The 20840-nt window shown below is 43.3% G+C and overlaps 1 protein-coding gene across 31 annotated transcripts in view; it reads right to left on the reverse strand.

The window, feature by feature from the left end:
* Cadps (calcium dependent secretion activator) overlaps positions 1-20840 on the reverse strand; it is a 452678-nt gene that overhangs the window by 329844 nt on the left and 101994 nt on the right. For all 31 annotated transcript variants that reach the window (XM_040747608.1, XM_040747596.1, XM_040747603.1 and 28 more), the window contains exons 2-3: positions 11496-11609; positions 227-559 (exon numbers count right to left, since the gene is read on the reverse strand). In XM_040747608.1, the coding sequence (XP_040603542.1) occupies positions 227-559; positions 11496-11609 (447 nt within the window). The remainder of the gene's footprint in view (positions 1-226; positions 560-11495; positions 11610-20840) is intronic.

Here is a 20840-nt window from a genome sequence, read left to right on the forward strand (position 1 = left end):
CTAGGATCCATGAGACCAGGAGCCACTTAAGGGCTCACATGAATGTTTCAGGGTCTTTTAACATCTTATAAAACCACAATTATAATATAGTCATCAATAAAGTCGATATTTCACCAGCACACTTACAAAATATGATATTTAATGTTTTTCCACCAAAAAGTGGCCCACAAAAGTCATAATGGGTCTGCTTAATCCATATCTCAAGGCTCAATGAAGAGGCACCTACCTGACAGGCATTATACAGGAGTTGATGTTCAAACTTCTTGATACCAAGAATGTTCTGGAACATCTCATAGAGTTGCTCCTTGCTCAGAATCAACTCAGAAGCTGCACTGGCTGTCATCCGGGCTTGTTGCTTCCTGGGGTCCTCTTCACCACGGTAGATAGCATCAAACTTGGCCATCCAGGAGCTCAGCACGGTCTCCTTGCTGAGCCCGTCAATCTCAGGCAGGCTGCGCACCCTCTTCTCGATGTGTTTCTTGAAGACCTCCCGAGAGTCATTGGCTGAGCAGCCACCACTCTGCACCATGCGGGCCACACGGTCACTCTTGAGAAACACCTGAGCAGGAGAGGGCCAAGAGAGATGGGTTCAGCCAAGAAGGTGCCAGTGCCGATGAGTGCGCCCTTTCCATGTATAATAGAATGGACCAGTGTAGGTCATTTTCCACTGACCAGGTCCTCGTTGTGCAATTTCAAACAAGTCCCTTGTATGCTTTCTTCATGCCCCAATCTTAAAGCAACAGTAAAATAATAGTACAGTAGTTCCCATTATGTCATGCCCCATGACCCTCACTGAAGGCCTCAAACCACAGATGTTATTACACTTTACCTGCACTGTGTTGCTTGTTCTATTTTGATGAAGTTTATTCTGTAAGTCTGAAAAAGACTAGCACTAATTCCAGTGAGCAAACAATTACAGCAATACATTATACTAAGAGCTATTTAAAGTGTGTGAATTGCTTAGTTCTGGGATTTTTAATTTAATACCTTCAGTCTAAATAAAGCTCTGAAATTCGAGACCACAACAGAAGGGAGAAACACTGAGCTTACCCAGTGGTCACAGGATTGAACTCATGCCAGGTTCATGGAGAGCACAGGCTGTGCTTTGACTGGGCAGGGTTTCCTCTGCCTCTGATGCTCAGTGGCTGTGTGCACTGTGCTAAGTGAACCTCTTAGAAACTTTAGTGCCCTGTCTATAAAATAGGGCAATAACCAACTCTATACAGGTGTTTTAATTAAATGAGTCATTTTGAAAAGAGCACTTACAATGGTGCCTGGATCCCTAAATGCCACAGAGATTGTTATTATTGTCATTAAGTATCTGGAGTATAACACTTAAATGTTAACCACTACATGCATCTCATTTATTCTCTAAAGGATACTTATTGTAACTGGAATTAAGTATCAGGAAAATATGTGTTAATTTTCTGTCTCCTTGACTGACATGCAATTCTACATGTATAAGGAGTATTATCTATGCTCCTCAAATTATCTCCAGTCTCTGGATAGCACCTGGTGCTCTGAAAGCAAACTAAAAATAATATAGCTGTTAGGTTTAGTCTACTCTGGGAGGTGCACGCAACCTTTTGCCATTATGACAGGATGTTATCATATACAAATGCTTGAGAACTGTACAGTCAAGTCCCCAAAAGAAAATAAATTCCCCAGATTCATAGTTTTCAGTAAGTTTATGTCTCTGCATTGGGACATCCTCACTCACATATGATCTGTGGGCTATAAGTTGGACATGCCTGAGTGTAGATGGGAAACCAAGGCTCCACAGAGGGGTGGTGACTTGGCCATCATAACTACCACTGCCTCATTATAGTGTCTAGTGACGGAAATGTGGTGATGCAGAGAGAGAGGAAGAGTGTGGTGGACATGCACACACATGTATGAATACCCACTCTAGTGCATACCTAGAGCCCATGGAGGACATTAAATGTCCTGTTTGATCACATTCCATCCTATTCCTTGAGACAGAGTCCCTCCCTTAACCTGGAGTTAGGCTGATAGCCAGCAGGCCCAGCATTGCTGGGGTTTCCACCATTCCTGTAGTGACCAAGGTTACAGAACCATGCATAATTATACTCAGCTTTTGATGTGGGTTCTGAGGATTTGAACTCAGGTTTTCATGCTTGTCCAGCAAAGCTATCTCCTCAGTCTGCATGTGGTCTTCTCCATTCACTCTGCTTCCTCCTTTCCTTTGGGAGCTCTTCCAATAAGTGGAGGACCTTCCACCTTTGCTGCCTGAGTCCCGGGAGGGTGTCACTCACTAGTTTTCTCTTGCTCCACTGCCCACACTTGGAAGCTCACACACGGTTATGGAGTGTACTACAAGGTGCTGTTGCTACTGCTTCCCAGAGAGGAAAATAACTGACACTCTGGAGCTGTGTCCTGGTCATGCTCCAGCAGGTGCATAAAGTTCCTGTAGAGGATGGGCAAGCATTCATCCTCTGCCAGACGCTAGCACTGGCACTCTAGGCTCTGAGGCTATCATCTAGGGCTTGGTAGAAAGGCAACAGATTTGTGCATTATGAGAGCATCATACAGGGTGAAAAATCGTTACCAGTGTGGCCTCCATTTATTGCTGACTTAATGAAGTGATTTAAGAAAGAGGGCTGAGGGTTTGGTTTCCTGGCACATTCTGACTGTCTGGGACCTGGAGCTTTGCTATATTACAGAGTTAACTTTTAAGTCAACTAGAGGAAATTGAAAGTTCCAAATGCATTTCAGGTATGACCCAATCTTCATGAGCTATAGAGTTCCCAGTGGAACTTGCTCTGCTTAGTGAGGATTTGCCTAACTCAACATGTTGTGAGTCCAGTTATAGGCCTTGGTATCAAAGAATAGGGAGCTGAAGAGATAGCTCAACACATAAAGCACTTGGTGGGCAAGCATGAAGACTTGAGTTTGACCATTATCAGCCATGTAAAAAAGCTGGGCATGGTAATGTATGACTATATTCCCAGGACTGGCAAGGTGAAGACAGGGTGAAACTTGAAGCTCACTGGCTGGTAGCCAGGCTGGCCAAATGAGCAAGTTCTATGTTCAATGAGAGATCATTCTTAAGAAATAAGTTAGAGAGGTATCGAGGGGGACATCTGAGGTCAATAAGGGAGAGAGAGATAGGAAGGAGGGAGGGAGGAAGGGAGGAAGGGAGAGAAACTGTACATATACAGAAAAATAGTAATGCTGTAAAAAAGTTGAGATATCTTTAGGAAGATAATGCAGCATTGTAAATGAGAATGCAAAACCAAGGTGCTGTGTCAACTGGGTTAAATCACCTTCCCTCTCTGATCTCCAATTTCATAACTGAATGCTGAAAAAATTGAATTATGAGGTCTTAGAATTATCCTTACAATTGCCAAGTCTTCATGAACTATTTAGTTCTTTTTCTGAGTGCTTACTAGGTAGGACACACTGTACTCGGCACCGAGGATACAATAGTAGAAAGGAACAGAAGGAGCACTCACACAGTGCAACAGAAATCATCTTAATAATCTCATACAAAACAACCCCAATCTGGAATGATCATTGGCAACATAGAGCCCAGCAAACAGGGGCACCTATGTGGGTGTCTACAGTGGTCAATGAGAACTCAGCAGTCAGGGGCACCTATGTGGGTATCTACAGTGGTCAATGAGAACTCAGCAAACAGGGGCACCTATGTGGGGGTCTACAGTGGTCAATGAGAACTCAGCAGTAGGGGTGCCTATGCAGAAGTCTATGGTGGTCAAAGAGAATCCAGAAGTCAGGGGTGCCTATGTTGGAGTCTACAGTGGTCAATGAGAACTCAGCAGTCAGGGGCACCTATGCAGGAGTCTACGGTGGTCATGGAAACCTTCCAGAAGTAAGCAGCTCTGAGTTAGGAAGTGCATGGGAGCAAAGGACAGAAGAGCAGAGAAGACACAGGGATTTCAGGCTGAAGGAACAGTTCATGTAACAATGCCAAGTGTCTGAAGAAAAGGAGAACTGAGTGTCCACCATGGCAATGAGGTGGTGGAGAGTGCTGGCATGAGATGAACAGAAGCCAGGGCATAGGCAATACAGCCACTGGCCTGCAATAGGACACGGGACAAGAGTGGAAGGAGACAACTGAGAGGTCCTCAGAGGGGACAGGTAAAGAGCGGTGGTGGCATAAACAAAAGGGACATGTTCTTTGTTACCAACTCAAATGATCATGAGAAGTTTAGAAATATTCAACAGTGGAGCCATGACCCCTCTAGCCCCACCCTCAGTTGTCCCTCACAGTGTCCCATAAACCAAGGACAGCCCAATTAAACTCTTGGCATCACAGTAATTTGATAAATATTTGAAGCTCAAGGTAGATTCTAAGTTTTGGGAATATAGCATTATATTTTCTCTTACTCTTCGTGTGTGTGTGTGTGTGTGTGTGTGTACTCATAAGAAGAATAACTTCCTTTTTTGATAGAGGAAAAGATTTTCTCTAGCCTCAAAAAAGGAAGTTATTCTTGGCCAAGGTGATGGCCTAGTAGGTAAAGGAATTTGCAACACAAGCCTGACCTCCAGTCCCTTGAACCACAAAAAACTCTGTAGCAGAGGAGGCTGGAGAGATTTCTCAGTGGTTAAGAGCACTGGCTGCTCTTTCAGAGGACCTGGGTTTAATTCCCAGCACCCACATGGCAGCTCACAACTGTCTATAACTCCAGTTCCAGGGATCCTGCATCCTCACAAGAACATATATACAGACAAAATGTCAATGCACATAAAATAAAAACAAATAAATTATAAAAACTAGTCTATAGCAGAACCAACAAGGGAGACCTTGTCTCAAAAATAATGTAGGAGGAGAGAAACAGACTCCTGGTAAATTGTCCTCTGACTGCTATATATGCTCTGTGGCATGAGTAAACACCACACACACACACACACACACACACACACACACACACACACACTTTTTTTCAAAAAGTAAAGTATCCCAAAGTGAATAGGACTAAAGCTTGATATTAAAAGAAAATAAAATGAAACTGCCATATGGACACACACACGCATGCGTGCGAGCACACACACACACACATACACACACACACCATGAATACGATTAAAGCTCAATATTAAAAGGAAATAAAATGAAACTACCATATGGATACACACACACACAGAGTATTTTTGTAGATGAAGAGATAAAGGCTCAAACTTATGAGATATTAAATATGTGGGCATCCTGATAGTGCCTTCACAGCTGGCTTGAGGACCACATGGATGTGAAAAGGATACAATGACTGGATCACACCTGAGATAATGTATTGTAGCCCTCAGACTTCATGGCCATAATTCAAGAGATGGAAGGATCAAAATCTCCAGCCTGTTTAATTTTTCCTGGCAATCAGGGCCACTAGAAAGGAACAAAATAGATCTGTATGCTCCTCCTTCTTTTCCCTCAAATCTAAGGATGACTGGTCTGGGTCAGAGTGGGCTGGGTGAGCACATAAGTGGATAGAGGACTATCCCAGCCCCTCTCCTTTCCCCACAATGGCTCCTTACTACTGTTATATACAATTCATCCCCCAGCAAATGATGACTGACTTGTCTGCGTAATACTCACAGAATCTTTGATGACAAGTTCTTTAAAATGTCATGCCATTGTTTTTGGTAGGTTGAATTAGGAAGAAAGGGTATGTTGGGGTGGAGTGTGTGTGTGTGTGTGTGTGTGTGTGTGTGCATGCACACATGCACATATGTGCAGGTGTGTACTTACAAACACAGGAGAGAGAGAGATAGAGAGGGGGCAGGGGAAAGATGGGAAGAGAGAGAAAGAAAATGAAGAGAGAGAAGACAGAGGAAGAGAAGGCCAAGGGGAGATGGGGCAGAGTGAGAGAACGAGAGTGGGATTGGAAGAAGGTTTACCTGTGGGTTATTTGCTCTGCTGAGAACACTGTCACACTGTTCTGACAAAATCACAATAACAATGCCCAGTTTTCCACTGGGAACCCACAATACTTTGCTTGAAACAGGCTGAATGTAAACTCAGGTTTCAGAGGTAGCCCTGGTCTAGAACCTTGTAGTCAGGTTAATTCAGCCCTACCTACTGTGAAAAAGTCCCTAGACCTTTGCTAGAGCTGTCAGAAAAGAAGTATGTTCCCTTTGTCCCTGGGGTTACTAAACTGGTGTGATGCCCTAGTGTCCTCCACTGATGGGGGATGTCCTTCTGTATATATGCTTCTCTTATTGGTTGATGAATAAAACACTGTTTGGCCAATAGCCAGTAGAGACAGGGGTAGAGGCAGGGCTAGGAGAAGAGGAGAAGGCTGGGAAAGAGGCACCACAGAGGGATGCCATGTAGCAGAGGAAGGAGTAACAGGTCCTGATCTTTCTCCAGTAAGCCAAGACCACTTAGAAATACATAGATTTATAGAAATGGGTTAATAATTAAGACAGAGCTAGTTAATAAGAAGCCCTAGCCATTGGCCTACAGTTTTATAATTAATATAGCATCTGTGTGCTTATTTGGGGCTGAGAAGCGGCTTGGGACCTGGTGGGACAAGAAACTCCAGCAACACTTATATGCAGAGAATACAGGACAAAGCCTGCAGAAGGATGGAGGGAGAATGCATATTATTGGCATCTCTGAACGCCACCATGGCTAAGGCTAGCCCTAACCCTAGAATTTTGTTTCTTGAGAAAATTCCCTTTAGTTTAAACCAGTTTGAGTTATCTGCAGGTCATTTGCAAACAATGTCGTGGCAGAGGCGAAGGTTACCAGGGGTGCCCATGATCTTTGAGTAGGGTGGGAAGAGGTACCAGCTTCTTCATGGCCCAGGGGAGAAGGTAAAGGAGGAAGGGATGTGCCACCTCCTGGGAGGTAGGGTAGGCACAGTACTAATCCTTATCTCTCACCTCTGCTTTAGCGGATTAGACTTTCCAGAAACTTGAATCTAAGGCTCACAAAACCCTCAGTAATGAAGACAGCAGTGATTCTCTAATCCCTGCATCATTTCCTATGCTACTCAAATCCTAGCAGGAAAGATTCAAGCATTCTCTATCCCCATGTTCTTACCAGACCCAGAAGGAGCTCTTTCATATAAAACTAGTCACTACACAGGAAAATAACAAATCACGATGGATCTCATAACTTCCAAAGACTCATTAGCATGCTGCTGCTGACTAATCTTCTAATTTAATTAATAGAAATGACACTTTCTTTTCATTTGCATCATTAGTCAAATGAGCATTCTAATTAGGATTTATAGTATACAGATTTACAAACTCCAGTAGATGAGCATAAACACAAGGAATGGCTGTGTGTTCTGACACGCATTCTCTCCTCGCTCTCCCACCGGCTGCCAGAATCTGGAGACAGAGGGGATCGGTTTCATTTCCATGCAGTGTCAAAGCCACACATGGCTGAGACTCCAAATCTCATTTCTTCAACTGAAGGCTTGTATCATTTAAAATAAAGCTACAAGATGGATGATCACTGGCAATGGTAGGTATTAGTTGCAATATTTAAAAGAAAGGGTTTAAATTAGGACATATATAAAAGAGACCTCAACTTCTAGAGTACTGCTATACAGAAACCCCTTTAAGAACTCAGTACATCAAACGGATCTGTGGTTCTAAACTTATGAGTGAATGCTACCTAGCAAGCCAATGAACAGCATGTGGCTCACAAGAACTCACTACAAACTTGTTCCACTCTCTCTGTGACAGGAGGGAAATTCTAACTGGGAAGGAGAGTGTTGCAACATCCCAGGTTCTGTACCAAGGTGTCAATTATATTCAAAGCACATGGATGGAATTGCCTAATGGGCTGGCTGTATGCACTTAACAGTAACCTAACTAGAGAGGGAGAAAGGGAAGGAAAAAGTGAGGAGGGGAGGGAAGTGGAGAGAACACACAGGAAGTAACCCCATATGGAAAAGATTGTGTTAAATTTCTTTATATCTCTTTCATAGCCTGTCATGCTTATTGTGCACTAATAATGGCACGGTGCCCGCATACTATGGATGTCTCTGAATTGGTTCTTTAAGGTTTGGGAGTGGCCATGTTGGAGCAGCTGCAATCAGCAATGCAGTTTGTGGAGTGCAGCTCACTGAATAGCGCAGCTCACTGGATAGCACTGCTCACTGGATAGACCTGCTCCCTGGATAGCCCTGCTCCCTGGATAGCACTGCTCACTGGATAGACCTGCTCCCTGGATAGCACTGCTCACTGGATAGACCTGCTCCCTGGATAGCACTGCTCACTGGATAGACCTGCTCCCTGGATAGCACTGCTCACTGGATAGACCTGCTCCCTGGGTAGCACTGTTCACTGGATAGCACTGTTCACTGGATAGCACTGCTCACTGGATAGCACTACTCACTGGATAGCCCTGCTCCCTGGATAGACCTGCTCCCTGGATAGCACTGCTCCCTGCATAACACGGCTTACTGGATAGTGCAGTTCACTGGATAGCCCTGCTCACTGGATAGCACTATTCACTGGATAGCATTGCTCACTGGATTGCACTGTTCACTGGATAGCACAGCACACTGGATAGCACAGCTCAGTGGATAGCCCTGATCACTGGATATCACTGTTCACTGGATAGCCCTGATCACTGGATAGCACTGTTATAGTGAGTACACCCCCAGAGAGGCAAAGACACAGATGGTTGTCTCCAGAATGCCCCTTGCTTCTGCTGTGCCTTCTGCTTGCTGCTGCTGTGTTCCCACTGTATTTGTCATGGCCTGATGATTATGTGAAAGAATCCCACTAGGTCTAGCATAGTGTGATTGTTTCATGGGAAAATCCCACTCTTCTCTGTGCAAGTTACATGCAGATCATAATGAAGATGATTTTTATAGAGCAATGATACTTAGAGATGTGAGATTTGCCAAGGATGGAAAATGACAACTGTAGTGATGAAAAAAAAAAAAAGAAAGCCAAAGTGGGTGACTTTAGTTGGTCCCTGCTGAGGCCGCCAGTACATGACTACTTCATGTGCAATGAAGTTAGTGCAAGAGGGTTATTTGGGACAGGGTGAGTCAAAGAGTGAAAGGCAGTCTTGGAGTGGGGACATGAGCGAGCCAGTCAGACAGATTGACAGACAGACAGATAGAGAACAGGGAAGAGGCAAGAAACAAGAAAGACAAGAGAAGCAAGAGAGGAAAGAAGAGGCAAGAGATGAGCAAGAGGCACTTTTAAGAGGTACACTTGTCACTTCGTTGAGGGTGGAAATAACCTGGTGACAGGTGATGCTTCAGTGTCTGAGGTAGACTACTGTCTCTGTGGAAACTAACAAAAGTAAGAGGAAGTTTTGTGCATTATAGAACCCTGAATTCTGCCAGTGGAAAAAAAGGTTGATGATCAAAGAAAGCAATTATGTCCCTAGGCTCAAGGTTAGGCCTGCGTTCCATGGCCATGTGTCTTACAGAATCAACCACAGGTTACGGTGTGCACCTTTAAAATAACAAAGTTATGGGAGGAAATTAAATGACTCGTGTGTAATGAGAAAAGAAAAATAGATGGCTAGCTAGACGAAGGTTTTTAGAGTGGAAGTAAACACGAATCTGCTACACTGAAACGGCAAATAGCTGCGAGCCAGTACAAAGGGACTGGCTGAAATATACTTGGCTTGCTTAAAACTTTGTTTATTAATAACAAAAGAATCATTGCTTTTGGTGAAGATATCGTGGTAGGAAAAATAATACAAAGGAAAATGTTTCAATGCATATGGACTTCTGAGGAAACCATGTAAGTTGTGATCATACTGTGATTTCTTACTGGGTAAAGATTTTAATTTGTTTTGGAAAATACATAACTTGTGGTTGGGAGGTGATTTTCTGCTTACATAGCAACTTTTATCTTATGTGGTATAAAGGGCTTAAGAGAAAAATAAATATAGAGAGAATTAAGCTTCGCCCCTCAGATAAGTCTCCTGTGTGTTTAATAGTTGCCAACTCCACATCTGTTCCAATTCTCAGACCTGCTAGAACTGGACTCCGGCAAGGATTGTCATCTGTTCTGTCAACGAGTAAGTAACCTTGGGCGTGGAATTACAAACCCAGATGACTTTTACATGGTTCACGTTGACAGAGCCCTCTATAAAGTGAACTGCTTGGCAATAATTTATAATCACACTGGAAAACATACATATCAGGAAAATATTGTCCATCGGAGGGTTTGTTATAGTCATATCCTGAGTGACACACACATGATAGGCAGAAAATGCTTGGTTGAAGAATGCTTATAAAAGTCACAAATAATTCTTGTGGAACTACATGTCCAGTTATCTGAGAAAATCTCCAGAGTTTCAGTGGTAAAGAGGTTCTCAGGTAAAGTTACCTGAGATGTATACTCAAGATATACTTTCTCCTTGATAGGGTTTCTTAGAAGGCAAGAATTATGGGAAGTGTCTGAACCTCCATAAGAGATACGACCAGCATCACTCCAATAGAAGAAAGGAGGAAAGTGTCGCAGGGAACCCTGGGAGCTGCTGACATACATTGGAAATGGTCCAAGGCTCAGACTTAATGTCTTGGTTTCAACATGTTAACAGTAGCATGACCTTGAGTAGTTGATTTGTTCTTTCCAAGCCTCAGTCTATCAACAAAATGGAAAATGTTATTGGTAACTAACCATAAAAGTGTTATGTTCTAAGATAACACTTAACATGTTGGCTGTTGTAAAAATCAGCTTGAAAACAGCAGCTTTTTCATATATGTATGCTCATGTGTGTGTGTGCTTTTATGTGTGCAGTGCTTGTGGAGGCTACAGAGTCTCTTTCAGAAAGGAACATAAACCTTTAAGAGTTAGGTTGACTGACCAGCTGTGGTGGTACAAACAAGAATGGTCCTCATAGGCTCATAGATCTTAATATTTGGTCACCAGGGAGTGGCATGCCACTATTTGAAAGGATTCAGAGGTGTGGTCCTGTTGGAGGAAGTGTGTCACTGGGAGTGGGTTTTGAGGTTCCAAACAACCCATTCCAAGCCCAGAGTCTGTCTCTCTCTCTTCTTGCTACCTGTAGGTCCAGATCCAGAACTCCCAGTTGCATCTCTAGCACTATGTCTGCCTGGGGGCCATCATACTGCCCACCACAATGATAATGGACTAAGCCTTTGAAAGTTTAAGCATGCCCTTATCAAATTCTTTCTTCTATAGGGGTTGCTGTGGTCATGGTGTCTTTCCACAGCAATGGAACACTGGCTAAGACACCAGTGAACTCCAAGAATCCTCCTGTCTCTACCTCCCCAGCCTGGGATTGCAAGCATACAGCACTGAATTCAAACTTGTATGTGGAGCTGAGGGTTGTACTCAAGACTCCAGGTTTGTGTGTCAATCACTTTGCCTACCGAGTCACCTACTCAGCCCCAGCAGCAGCTTCTGTTCACATCATTTCCTACAGCAAAACTCCAGAGTTCCTTGTCAGCTGACCGCTGAACCGTCTACATCAGCCAACGTGATGTGCCTTTTATATTTCTCAGCTCAGTGGCCTGGGTTAATGCCTGTGCAGCCTTGGCTCATTCTGCAGGTACGCTTACCTCATAGTAGCTCTGGACGGCATTCATAAAGGCTTCATCGGCCACGATTTGGGTCTCCCCATTGAGAAAAGCCTGGAATCGGTCCTTGACAGTCTGCAGTTGCTGTTTGCTGATCTGTAGAGATAGAAAGAGAACACTGAAGACTTTATGTAAACAGGAACATGACTACCTCATGAAGGCTTCATGTAAACAGGAACGAATGCCCACCTATCAGAATGGGGACCTGCCTGATAAGTGAGCAAACTTTTTGGACCAGTATGGAACACAGTCAGCACTAAAAATAATACAAGCCACAGTTAAATACATTGCTTTCAAACTATGTGGGACTACTTATACCACAGAAATCAGCAGGTGCTATCAAGCATGCATATATATAATGTATATTCCTAAGTTTTTAAAAAGAGTTGGCTGTTGAAGCATTTCACATGGAGTGATGCTTGGCTATATTCAGAAGTTGCTATTTTTTCATCCTTTACTTTGATCTGTGCACATGGTTATTTATAGGCACAGAGCTTGTTAGATAGAAACTGTAGAGAATTGGGTCACATCTCTTGCCAGATTCATGTTTAGGGATGCATCACTGGCTGGTGTGATCAGTCACATGGGACTATTCATACTGCATAAGTCAGCAAATACCACCAAACAAATAAGCAGACTTGTTTATTTGTAGCTGTAAAGAAGAGTCAGCTGTTTGAACATTGCCTAGTGGACACTCCACTGTGCATAGTAGTCACTTCACCTTGTGTAACAGACACTCCACCTACAGACGCTTCAGGGGTCTGAGCGCCTTGCAGTATGCATCTTGCAGAGGCTTTGGAACAACTGGTGGTGTGAGTCACCCCTGAACATAAAACAGTAGCCCTGAGGTGCAAGGAGCAAGGTGGCATATTTGGGCTGCAGGTTATGTACATCTCCCCACCCTCCCAGCCCCAATCCTCTTTGTTTCCAAGGGAAACAGTTCTGTGAGAACCCTGCTATGTCCGTCTGTGCTTGCAAATGCCCCGTCCCACCTTCCTTCCCTCAAACATGATCAGCACCAGTATTAGAAGCACTTGACCACCTCGAATGCCCATTCCTGATAATGAACTTGGTGTCTATAACCATCTGGGAGCCTTCATCCTGTGACTGATGGAAGCAGAGGCAAACACACAATTAATCGCTGAACTGAACCCGGGGAACCCAGTGACAGAGAGAGAGGAGTGATGAGCAAATTGGCAAAGAATGGGCTGGCAAAACCAGCAGAGACAGCTGATCTGAACAGGGGAGAGCTCTTGGATCCCAGACTGACAGTGGGGAGGCCATCATGGGACTGATCTGGACCCCCCAGGTGTGAGTGTCAGCCAGAGGGCCTGGGCAACCTATGGGGCCCTGGGCTGTGGATCGGTGTCTATCCCTGGTATACAGGCAGTCTTCATGTGCCTGTAGCACAAAGAGGGATGCTCTCTCAGCCTGGACTCTTCGGGGAGTGCCTGGACCCTACCCAGAGTAAAACGACAGACTCTGATATCCCCTATGTGGAAGGAATTGGCAATGGGGTGGGAGGGTGGGGGGAAAGGGGAGTGCGGGAGGAGGGGAGGGAGAGGGAACTGGGATTGACATGTAAAACAAGCTATTTAAAATTAAAAAAAAGAAGCACTTGAAATCCCAACTAAGACTTCTTCACACATGACTCAAAGGTGAACATTTGTCTCTACACCTTTTGGTTATGATTAAATGTCCATTTTGCTATCTTTTCCTCTAAGGTTTCCCTGGTATAGCACTAGTACCTTACATGTGACAAGCAGTCAAATAATGTTGATTTTTACGGAATGAATACAGTACAGGAAAGATGCTCTCTCTGTGTAGCCTTGAAACAGCATAGTTTCTGTTGACACTATGTAAAGTTAATAAACTTCAAGTTTCAGATTTCTGAAAAGGTACACACTTTAACAAAAGTTGTATTCCAACATGAAGGATGAGACACTTCTGAAGGCCATTGTTCTAATAGAGAAAGAACATTCCAGTAACACCATAATGTCTTGCCACCAGAGCACTGTGGAAAAGCCACGTACATTCTGGGGTGACCAGATTGCTGAAGCTTCTCTAGAATGGCTTTGGGCTTAAATAAATGCATTTGATGTCACTATTCATTTTCTCTTTTGGAATACAGTAAGCATTCTAACTACTCACTGCCTCATGAGGTCACAGCTCTTCAGTGACATGAATCCTTTTTGTATGTATTACCCTGCAAGGTGACAGGGAAACTATAGCTAATATAGTGTGTGTGTGTGTGTGTGTGTGTGTGTGTGTGTGTGTGTGTGTGTTGTGCTAGGGATTAAGCCCATGCTTCTCCTGCTTGTACCTTCTTCTTGCATGCTAGGCAAGCATTCTACCACAGAACTACCTTTATAGCTCAGACAGATTTTGCATTCTTAAATAGCATGGAAGTAGCTATTCCTACACAAAATGCTATTCATGTGAGGTCATGCCTTTGCCACTTAGATTTAACCCATTCCATAGCAGGATCATAATCTAAGCAGTTTGCAAACAAAAATCATGATCTTGTCTGTTAATTAAAATAGAATTGAGTTTCTCTATAGATTTCAAATGCCATAACTACTATACCAAAAACAAGTGGAAGATAAAGTTTAAAGCTCCAGGAATCTGAAACTTCATCTGATTTTCCACTCGAGAAATAAAACAGGAAAGAGTTTTCAGAATGTTCATAACTGGCACCCAGGGAGCTCTGATTAAAGTTTGTAAGTTTTGAAGAACTGGGGGAATATGGAGGCAAGTGAAGATGAAAGAATTTAAGTTTGATGCGATTCATGCTAGTTTGTTTTAAATATTTTCTTGTATATGTATGTATGCATGTATGTATGTATGCCTGCTTATTCATATGTGTGTGGGTATGAGGAGGCTATAGGTCACCCATAGGTATAGTTCTTCAGGAGCCATCCACCAGAGTTTCACACTGATTGGCCAGCAAGTTCCAGGGATCCATCTTCTTTTGCCTCTCCTATGCTGGAAGTGTGTACCTGTACTTAGGGCAGGGACCATTGGTGGTGTCTACCAGTATGTGGGACTGGGATTACAGACATGTACCTGTCCAAGGGTGCTGGGATCACAGGCATGACCTGTATGTGGATTGAGATCAAGTTCACCATCATACTTATGCAGCAGGCATTTATAGACTAAGCCATCTCCTCATACTTGCTATTTCCCTGGGAGATGCACCACTCAACATCAGCCACATTTGTACTTTAAAGTTTAGAACAGTTGAAATTATCTTCAAAATGCAGCATTTTAACCAATATGTCCCAAACCAATTTAACATGCAATTGAGACAGGAATATGTGATGAGATATTTCACTTGTGTGATGCTATATCTTAGAAACATACCACTGTTTCCTCTTCTAAGACATTATAGTTGAGTCATTGCAGGCAGTGGGGTTACCATGTTGAATGGTATAGTCTTAGAACATGGAAGGACTCATCTTCAGTTAAGCTGTTTTGTTCAGACATGGGAATACTGCATTGTGTATGTCCCTGAGACTGAACAGACCTGTGCAGCCATAGGGGACCCACTCACATGATGGCTTTCTAGCATGGAACCTCTGAAGCAGGTTAGGTGAGACTCATTCAGGCCGGAATTCCTAGCCACTCAGGACAAACCAGGCTATTTCGCAGATTTTGTGTTTAGGGTTCCTTCTGAGTTAGGTCAGAGATGTTGGAGGTATGCAATCTTGAGTAAGCTTTTGTCTTTAGTACTTAAGTAATTGAAATAAAAGGGGCACACACCATATGAGTGATCAAGACTGATTACTGACTAAAGCCAAATCCACTATCTGAACTTTACATAAATATGCATGAAGCACATTTATATACAGCCATTTACAAAGAGCTCAGTCTGCACCCAGAGCTCTCCAGGACCTAAGTGCTCACTAGTCAATAAAACGCAGTTATCCCTTGATTTCACTCACCAAGCCAAAGCTTGTATGTACAGGTATCAAGGTATATCCTTAGGGACATGCCATCTATATGTTAAAGAAAAAGCATAAAGAGTTAGACCAACTTATGTTCTAGGATTTCAGAGGAGAGAAATTAGAAATTATAGAAATCTCAAGAGGAAAAACGAGAAGTTGACAGATATAGGTGCTCACACACATTGTGAGTAGCCTGCCACATATATACTATTAGCAGGTTTGTAGCCTGTCACATATATACTATTGACAGGTTATTTACTTTGAACTAACCTTTGCTCTAAATGTAATTCAAACTCAAGGCTTATTGTCCTTGGTTTATAGAGCACAAGATGAGAAGAAAGACCTCAGCATTGTAAGTTTCAGAGATACGGACTGGTCATGGACCAGAGGAACAAGACTAAGCTTTGGAATGAAGCTGCCTTTGCTTTCCTTCCCTGTATGATTTCATGACTACATATCACATTTAAGATTCAATTCCTGTCTCTGCCAATTGGCCTCTGAAAGTCACTGGTGTCATGGGTCCAATTCTGGTTTCAAAAAGCCTTTAAGAGAATTAACCTCAGTTCATTTCAGAGAACAAACACCACAAAGCCACACAAAGCAGCCCACACTTCTCTGGGCACATTAAGTTGGCAGCCACAGGGGAGCAAAGATAGCTCTGGTAGTAGAAGCTGAAGTCTCTTATTGCTTCCTTCCCATCTACACTTACCATTTCCCGACAACATAGTCCTTAATCTGCACTCTCTAGCTTTGTCTCATTGGGCAAAGAGGAGCCTGTGTTTACCTCCGTGTTTGTTCTGTGTCATGGAGCCAATGCTGATTGCAGAGGACTGCAGTGAGGATACTCAGTGCAAAGGCTCGCATGGGATGGGTGTGCTAGCTACTATGGATGGATTCTTACCATTGTGACTGCACATAGTATTCCCTCGACAGGGCCAGACTGAGAAATTATACATACCTACCAAATTCAGCCCATGTGTTCTTTCCCAGAGCAACCCCCACCCCCGTGTAGTTTCATTGTCTTCTCAGCACTTTGAAGGAGCCACACAAGGTGCTGCACTCAGAGGCAGGGGTGTGGGTTGGAGTACAGACCGCATACTCTGTGTCAAAGGGACATAGGTTCATATTTTGGCGTGTCCACTTCCTTCCAAGCTTGGGAAAGCTGTATCCTCTAAGCGTTGGCTCCTCAAGTAAAAACGTGTAGATCACATAAGACCTATGGCCTGGGATTGCTTGGAAGATTAAAAGGGAATTGGGACTTAGCACACTGCCTGGCATATTCAATTGAGTGAATTAGGGAAGACAGTAAGGAAATGGTCCTAAGGTCCTGGCCCAGGCCACACTCTGCTCTGCCTCACCCCATTCTGCTCTGCCACGGTAAGTTGTTTGCTGTTTCCTGATGCTCAGGAGCCTCCAAGCCCTTTCTGACTGAAACCTTGGTCCTGGCTGCTCCCTGGTGAGGCCATCTTTCTGGGTTTCCCTATAGCTACTCCCTGGGGTCCTACCCAGTCCAAGCCTCTAGGAGAACCTTCCCTCTCCCAGTGTCTAGCGAATGTCTTCAGGCTAATTGCCAACACGTCCTCAAGCCTTTATCACTGTCCCTCAAGCTTTTATCACTGTAAGCATTTATATTGTCAAACATCACAACATGCATGTATACAAAAACGCATCATAAGAACAGGATATATGTATTCTTACAAAATTAACTTTCCAATGTAACCAACTCTCATAACAAGATAAAACAGAAAGTGTCGGATCTCAGAAAGTCCTGTGTGACTCCAGAGTCATGGGGGGGGGGTCCCTCTGCTAGTTCACAGATATCCTAGCTAACCCTCTTTGTGTCAGAAATCAGGTCACACCTCCCCTGTGGTTCTGGTCTGTACCTCTTATTGATGTAGTCCCTATGTAGGAGGGACTATTAAGCATTTTTTAAATCCTTTATCTCTTCTGCTTACACTGGCCAGACTCCCTAGTCTCGGAGAAAAGTTATAAAAGTGATTACCCCCTCCCCTTATTTCCAATTTCTTTCCCTTTCAGCTCCCATCATTCTATCCAGGGCAGTTATCTCTCTCTTACTCCTTTACTTTAAGCTCTCTCTCTTAATGAATCTCCTCTACAGGTTTTAAAGGGAAGGCTTTCTTTCTTTAAGGCCCTATTGTGTCTCTGATACTAGCCTGACTTTGCTGTCAAACCTCAAGTCTTGATCATGGCCTGCCTTGTCACAAGCTCTCCCTCCTAATAGAGTTCATTTCTGAATAATTGGTCTTCCTTCTCTGCAAACCAATAGGACCTCCTTTTTCTTTCTAAAGCCATTTTATTACACTTTTATTTGTTTGCTTATTATGCGTGTGTGCATATGTAGGCACAGGTGCCACAGTGTACATGTGCTGGTTAGAAAGCAGCCTGTGGGAGTCAGTTATCTTCTACCATATGGGTCGATTTGACAGCAGGTGGCTTTTCCCATTGAGTCATCTCACCTCCCCTTCCCTTTTGATCATAACACTCCCCAAAGATGACCGATAGCCTGACTCCTATCACCACAGACCATCTTTACCAGCTTCTCCGTGTGCTGCTGGTGCAGTCACCTACCGCAGGACTATCCACAGGGTTCTGAGTAGCAATAGCTTGTTCTCCACTATTGCTGAGTGGTGTTCTAACATCTGACTCTACTGCTGCACCTCTAGTTTCTGATGGGAACTTAGCCTTCTGTATTTGATCATGATCTGCCTCCTACAAAAACACATTTCATAGGTATAACAACTCCATCTACCTATACTGATGTGCTTAGTGCCTGGGACATAATTAGGTCTCAACAAATATATGTTGAGTGAATATATGAATATATTTAACTTATTGAATGTGTCATGTATACTACGTTCTGGAGATTATTAAGGTATAATCTTAGCTCTCAGGTCAGAGGCCATACGTTCATTTGACTTCATAACATTGCCTTTTAAAATGAAAATCTTAGATGCTCATAAAAATAGCTAATCTATGGCCCCACCCCTTGCTCATTGCCTCAAGGGGTGAAATAGCCTAGGCAATGCTGGAGAGCTCGCCCTGGTGGTGAGGACAGGGGAGAACTGGCAGGCTGACCAACCATGCAGCTGCCCAGGCCCAGAACCTGGGTTATGACTTGGCCTGCCCCAACATTCACCCTATCTATGATTTGCTGGCGCACGCAAAGGGACCTGACCCACAGACCCAAAGCTACAGGATCTCACAACACAGAGCAGCAACAGGATATCCAAGCAGAGTCCCAGTGAGGGCCCCGCATTGATAACATAGCAGAAATCATCAGACTAATGGTTTACTGCACGACTCACTATGTCACATTGCAGATTCCAGGACGAGATTTTGTTGATTTTTTTCCCTTTTCCTTCTCTTAAATTTTGTGTTTTGGGAGGGGGGGGATTTCAGGGGCAGAGGCCATATGTGAAGGGAGGGGAAAAGAATGGCATCAAGATGCATGGTGTTATAGACACAGAATAAATAAAAAAGAAAGTGAGAAAGCAGCTAGTCTAAGAATCATTGGTGGGACAGCCTTTGTGTCTGGGTAAAAGTTAACTGAGCTGTAGACAGACTGAATCCAGAAGACCCTGCACAGACAGACTGAAAGGGCTGGACGGCGGGAGCTGACGATGCGGCACAGCTCTAAACAAACAGACAGGGCTGTATGAGCCACTCACCAACAGGCTCCAAAAATAGCAGTCCATGCAACAGCATCTAACATTCACCTGTGCATCAAGGTCAGCACTGAGAACTGCAGCAATGAGTTCAAAGTGCAGAGAGGTCCAGTGCAGAGGGAAATGCTGCAGCTGTGTCACTGCAGCCACTCAGACAGCCTGTATTTAATACAGTCCATTAACTAAGGTCTGGAAATTCCCATTGCGGCACTTGGCAGGAGTGTGGAGATGGATCTTGGGTGAGGACAAAACATCGTGTTCTGAGTGCTGGTCTCAACAGAAGAAAGAGTGAAGACAGAGCCTGCTCTGGCTGTTCCTTGGTTATACTGAAATGTCTTGGGCAAACAATTCACTTTGGAACTGTCCCCTGAAAACAAGGGACGGTGCTGTTTCCTTATAGAATAGTGCTTTCTACTTACAGGGTTTCATAAGGCCCAGGAAAGATGATGTGTGTGAGTCACACAGACCACACTACCCAATGTATAGCAAGGGCTCCTACTATGTATTAGAAGTATTGTTGCTGTCATTTAAGTTTCCTTTTCATCCCTCATCTTTCTTTTTGCTTATTTACTCACTTTCAAAATGACATGAATGTGATGGGTGACCTTCATTTCTTCCTCAGCCTTTCCATTTTAGGGGTTAGAAAGCCTGTTATATTTCAAATCTCCTTGAAATTGGGGTGGTCATGTGACAGTTGCAGACATCTAAGGACTTTGTAGGACACATTTGAAATCCCCACAAAAAGGAGGACATCACTCAGAGACATCATTGTTTCCTTACTGCTACTTCTTTTCTGGACTGAGCAAACTGACAGCTGGAGTTAAGCCCACGAACATTACAGGAACTTTAATCAATGTTTGTTAACACCGATCTTTAGACTTAATGATGGGAGCAATGAATGAATCCCAGTGTTCTTGCTCTGTCACAGAAGAAAGCACAGTTGTTGTGGTATTCATTGGTTATCATGCTTCTTATCACATAACTATATGACAAGGGAAGAAGGAAGCCATTTACCTCCTATAAGTTGCAATTTAACAACGCATCATTCTGCACAAAGATGAAAGAGTGGGAGGCTGTCCTTTGGTGTTAGAGGTGGAGTGTGTCTGTCTTCTTTGGTATATGTATATATTCATGTAGTGAAAGTGTGCACACATGCACGTACATTAGCACTGGGCATCTGCTCTCACTCTCCGCCATATTTTTGAGACAAGGACTTCCCACAAAATAATGTGACAGTATCACTATTGGCTTTAGCTTGAAACATATTTCAAATAATTTCATTTTCAAAATTAAAAGTTGTTCTAAGCAATAGTCTAAAAACATAGACTTTCTCTTGTAGCTATGATTAAAATATATATGATCTGTCATAGTACATCTACCTATGTGTGTGTTTTAATTTTACAGTGGAATCTGAATACATTTAATTTAATTATACTCCATAATTTAATACTGAATTTTTAAATCACTAAGTAATGGAAAAAACATTGACTATGGAATTCTTAAAAATCTATTTGGGTTTACATTTCCTGGAAGGGTAGAGATGTTGAGCACTTTCTTAAGTGTCTCTCAGCCATTTTAGACTCCTCTATTGAGAATTCTCTATTTAATTCTGTAGCCCACTTTCTAATTGGATCCTTTGGCATTTTGGAGACTTGCTTCTTGAGTTATTTGTAAATTTTAGAGATCAGTCCTCT

This window comes from Mesocricetus auratus, unplaced genomic scaffold (assembly GCF_017639785.1).
Source record: "Mesocricetus auratus isolate SY011 unplaced genomic scaffold, BCM_Maur_2.0 Super-Scaffold_100006, whole genome shotgun sequence".
Classification (NCBI taxonomy): Eukaryota; Metazoa; Chordata; class Mammalia; order Rodentia; family Cricetidae; genus Mesocricetus; species Mesocricetus auratus.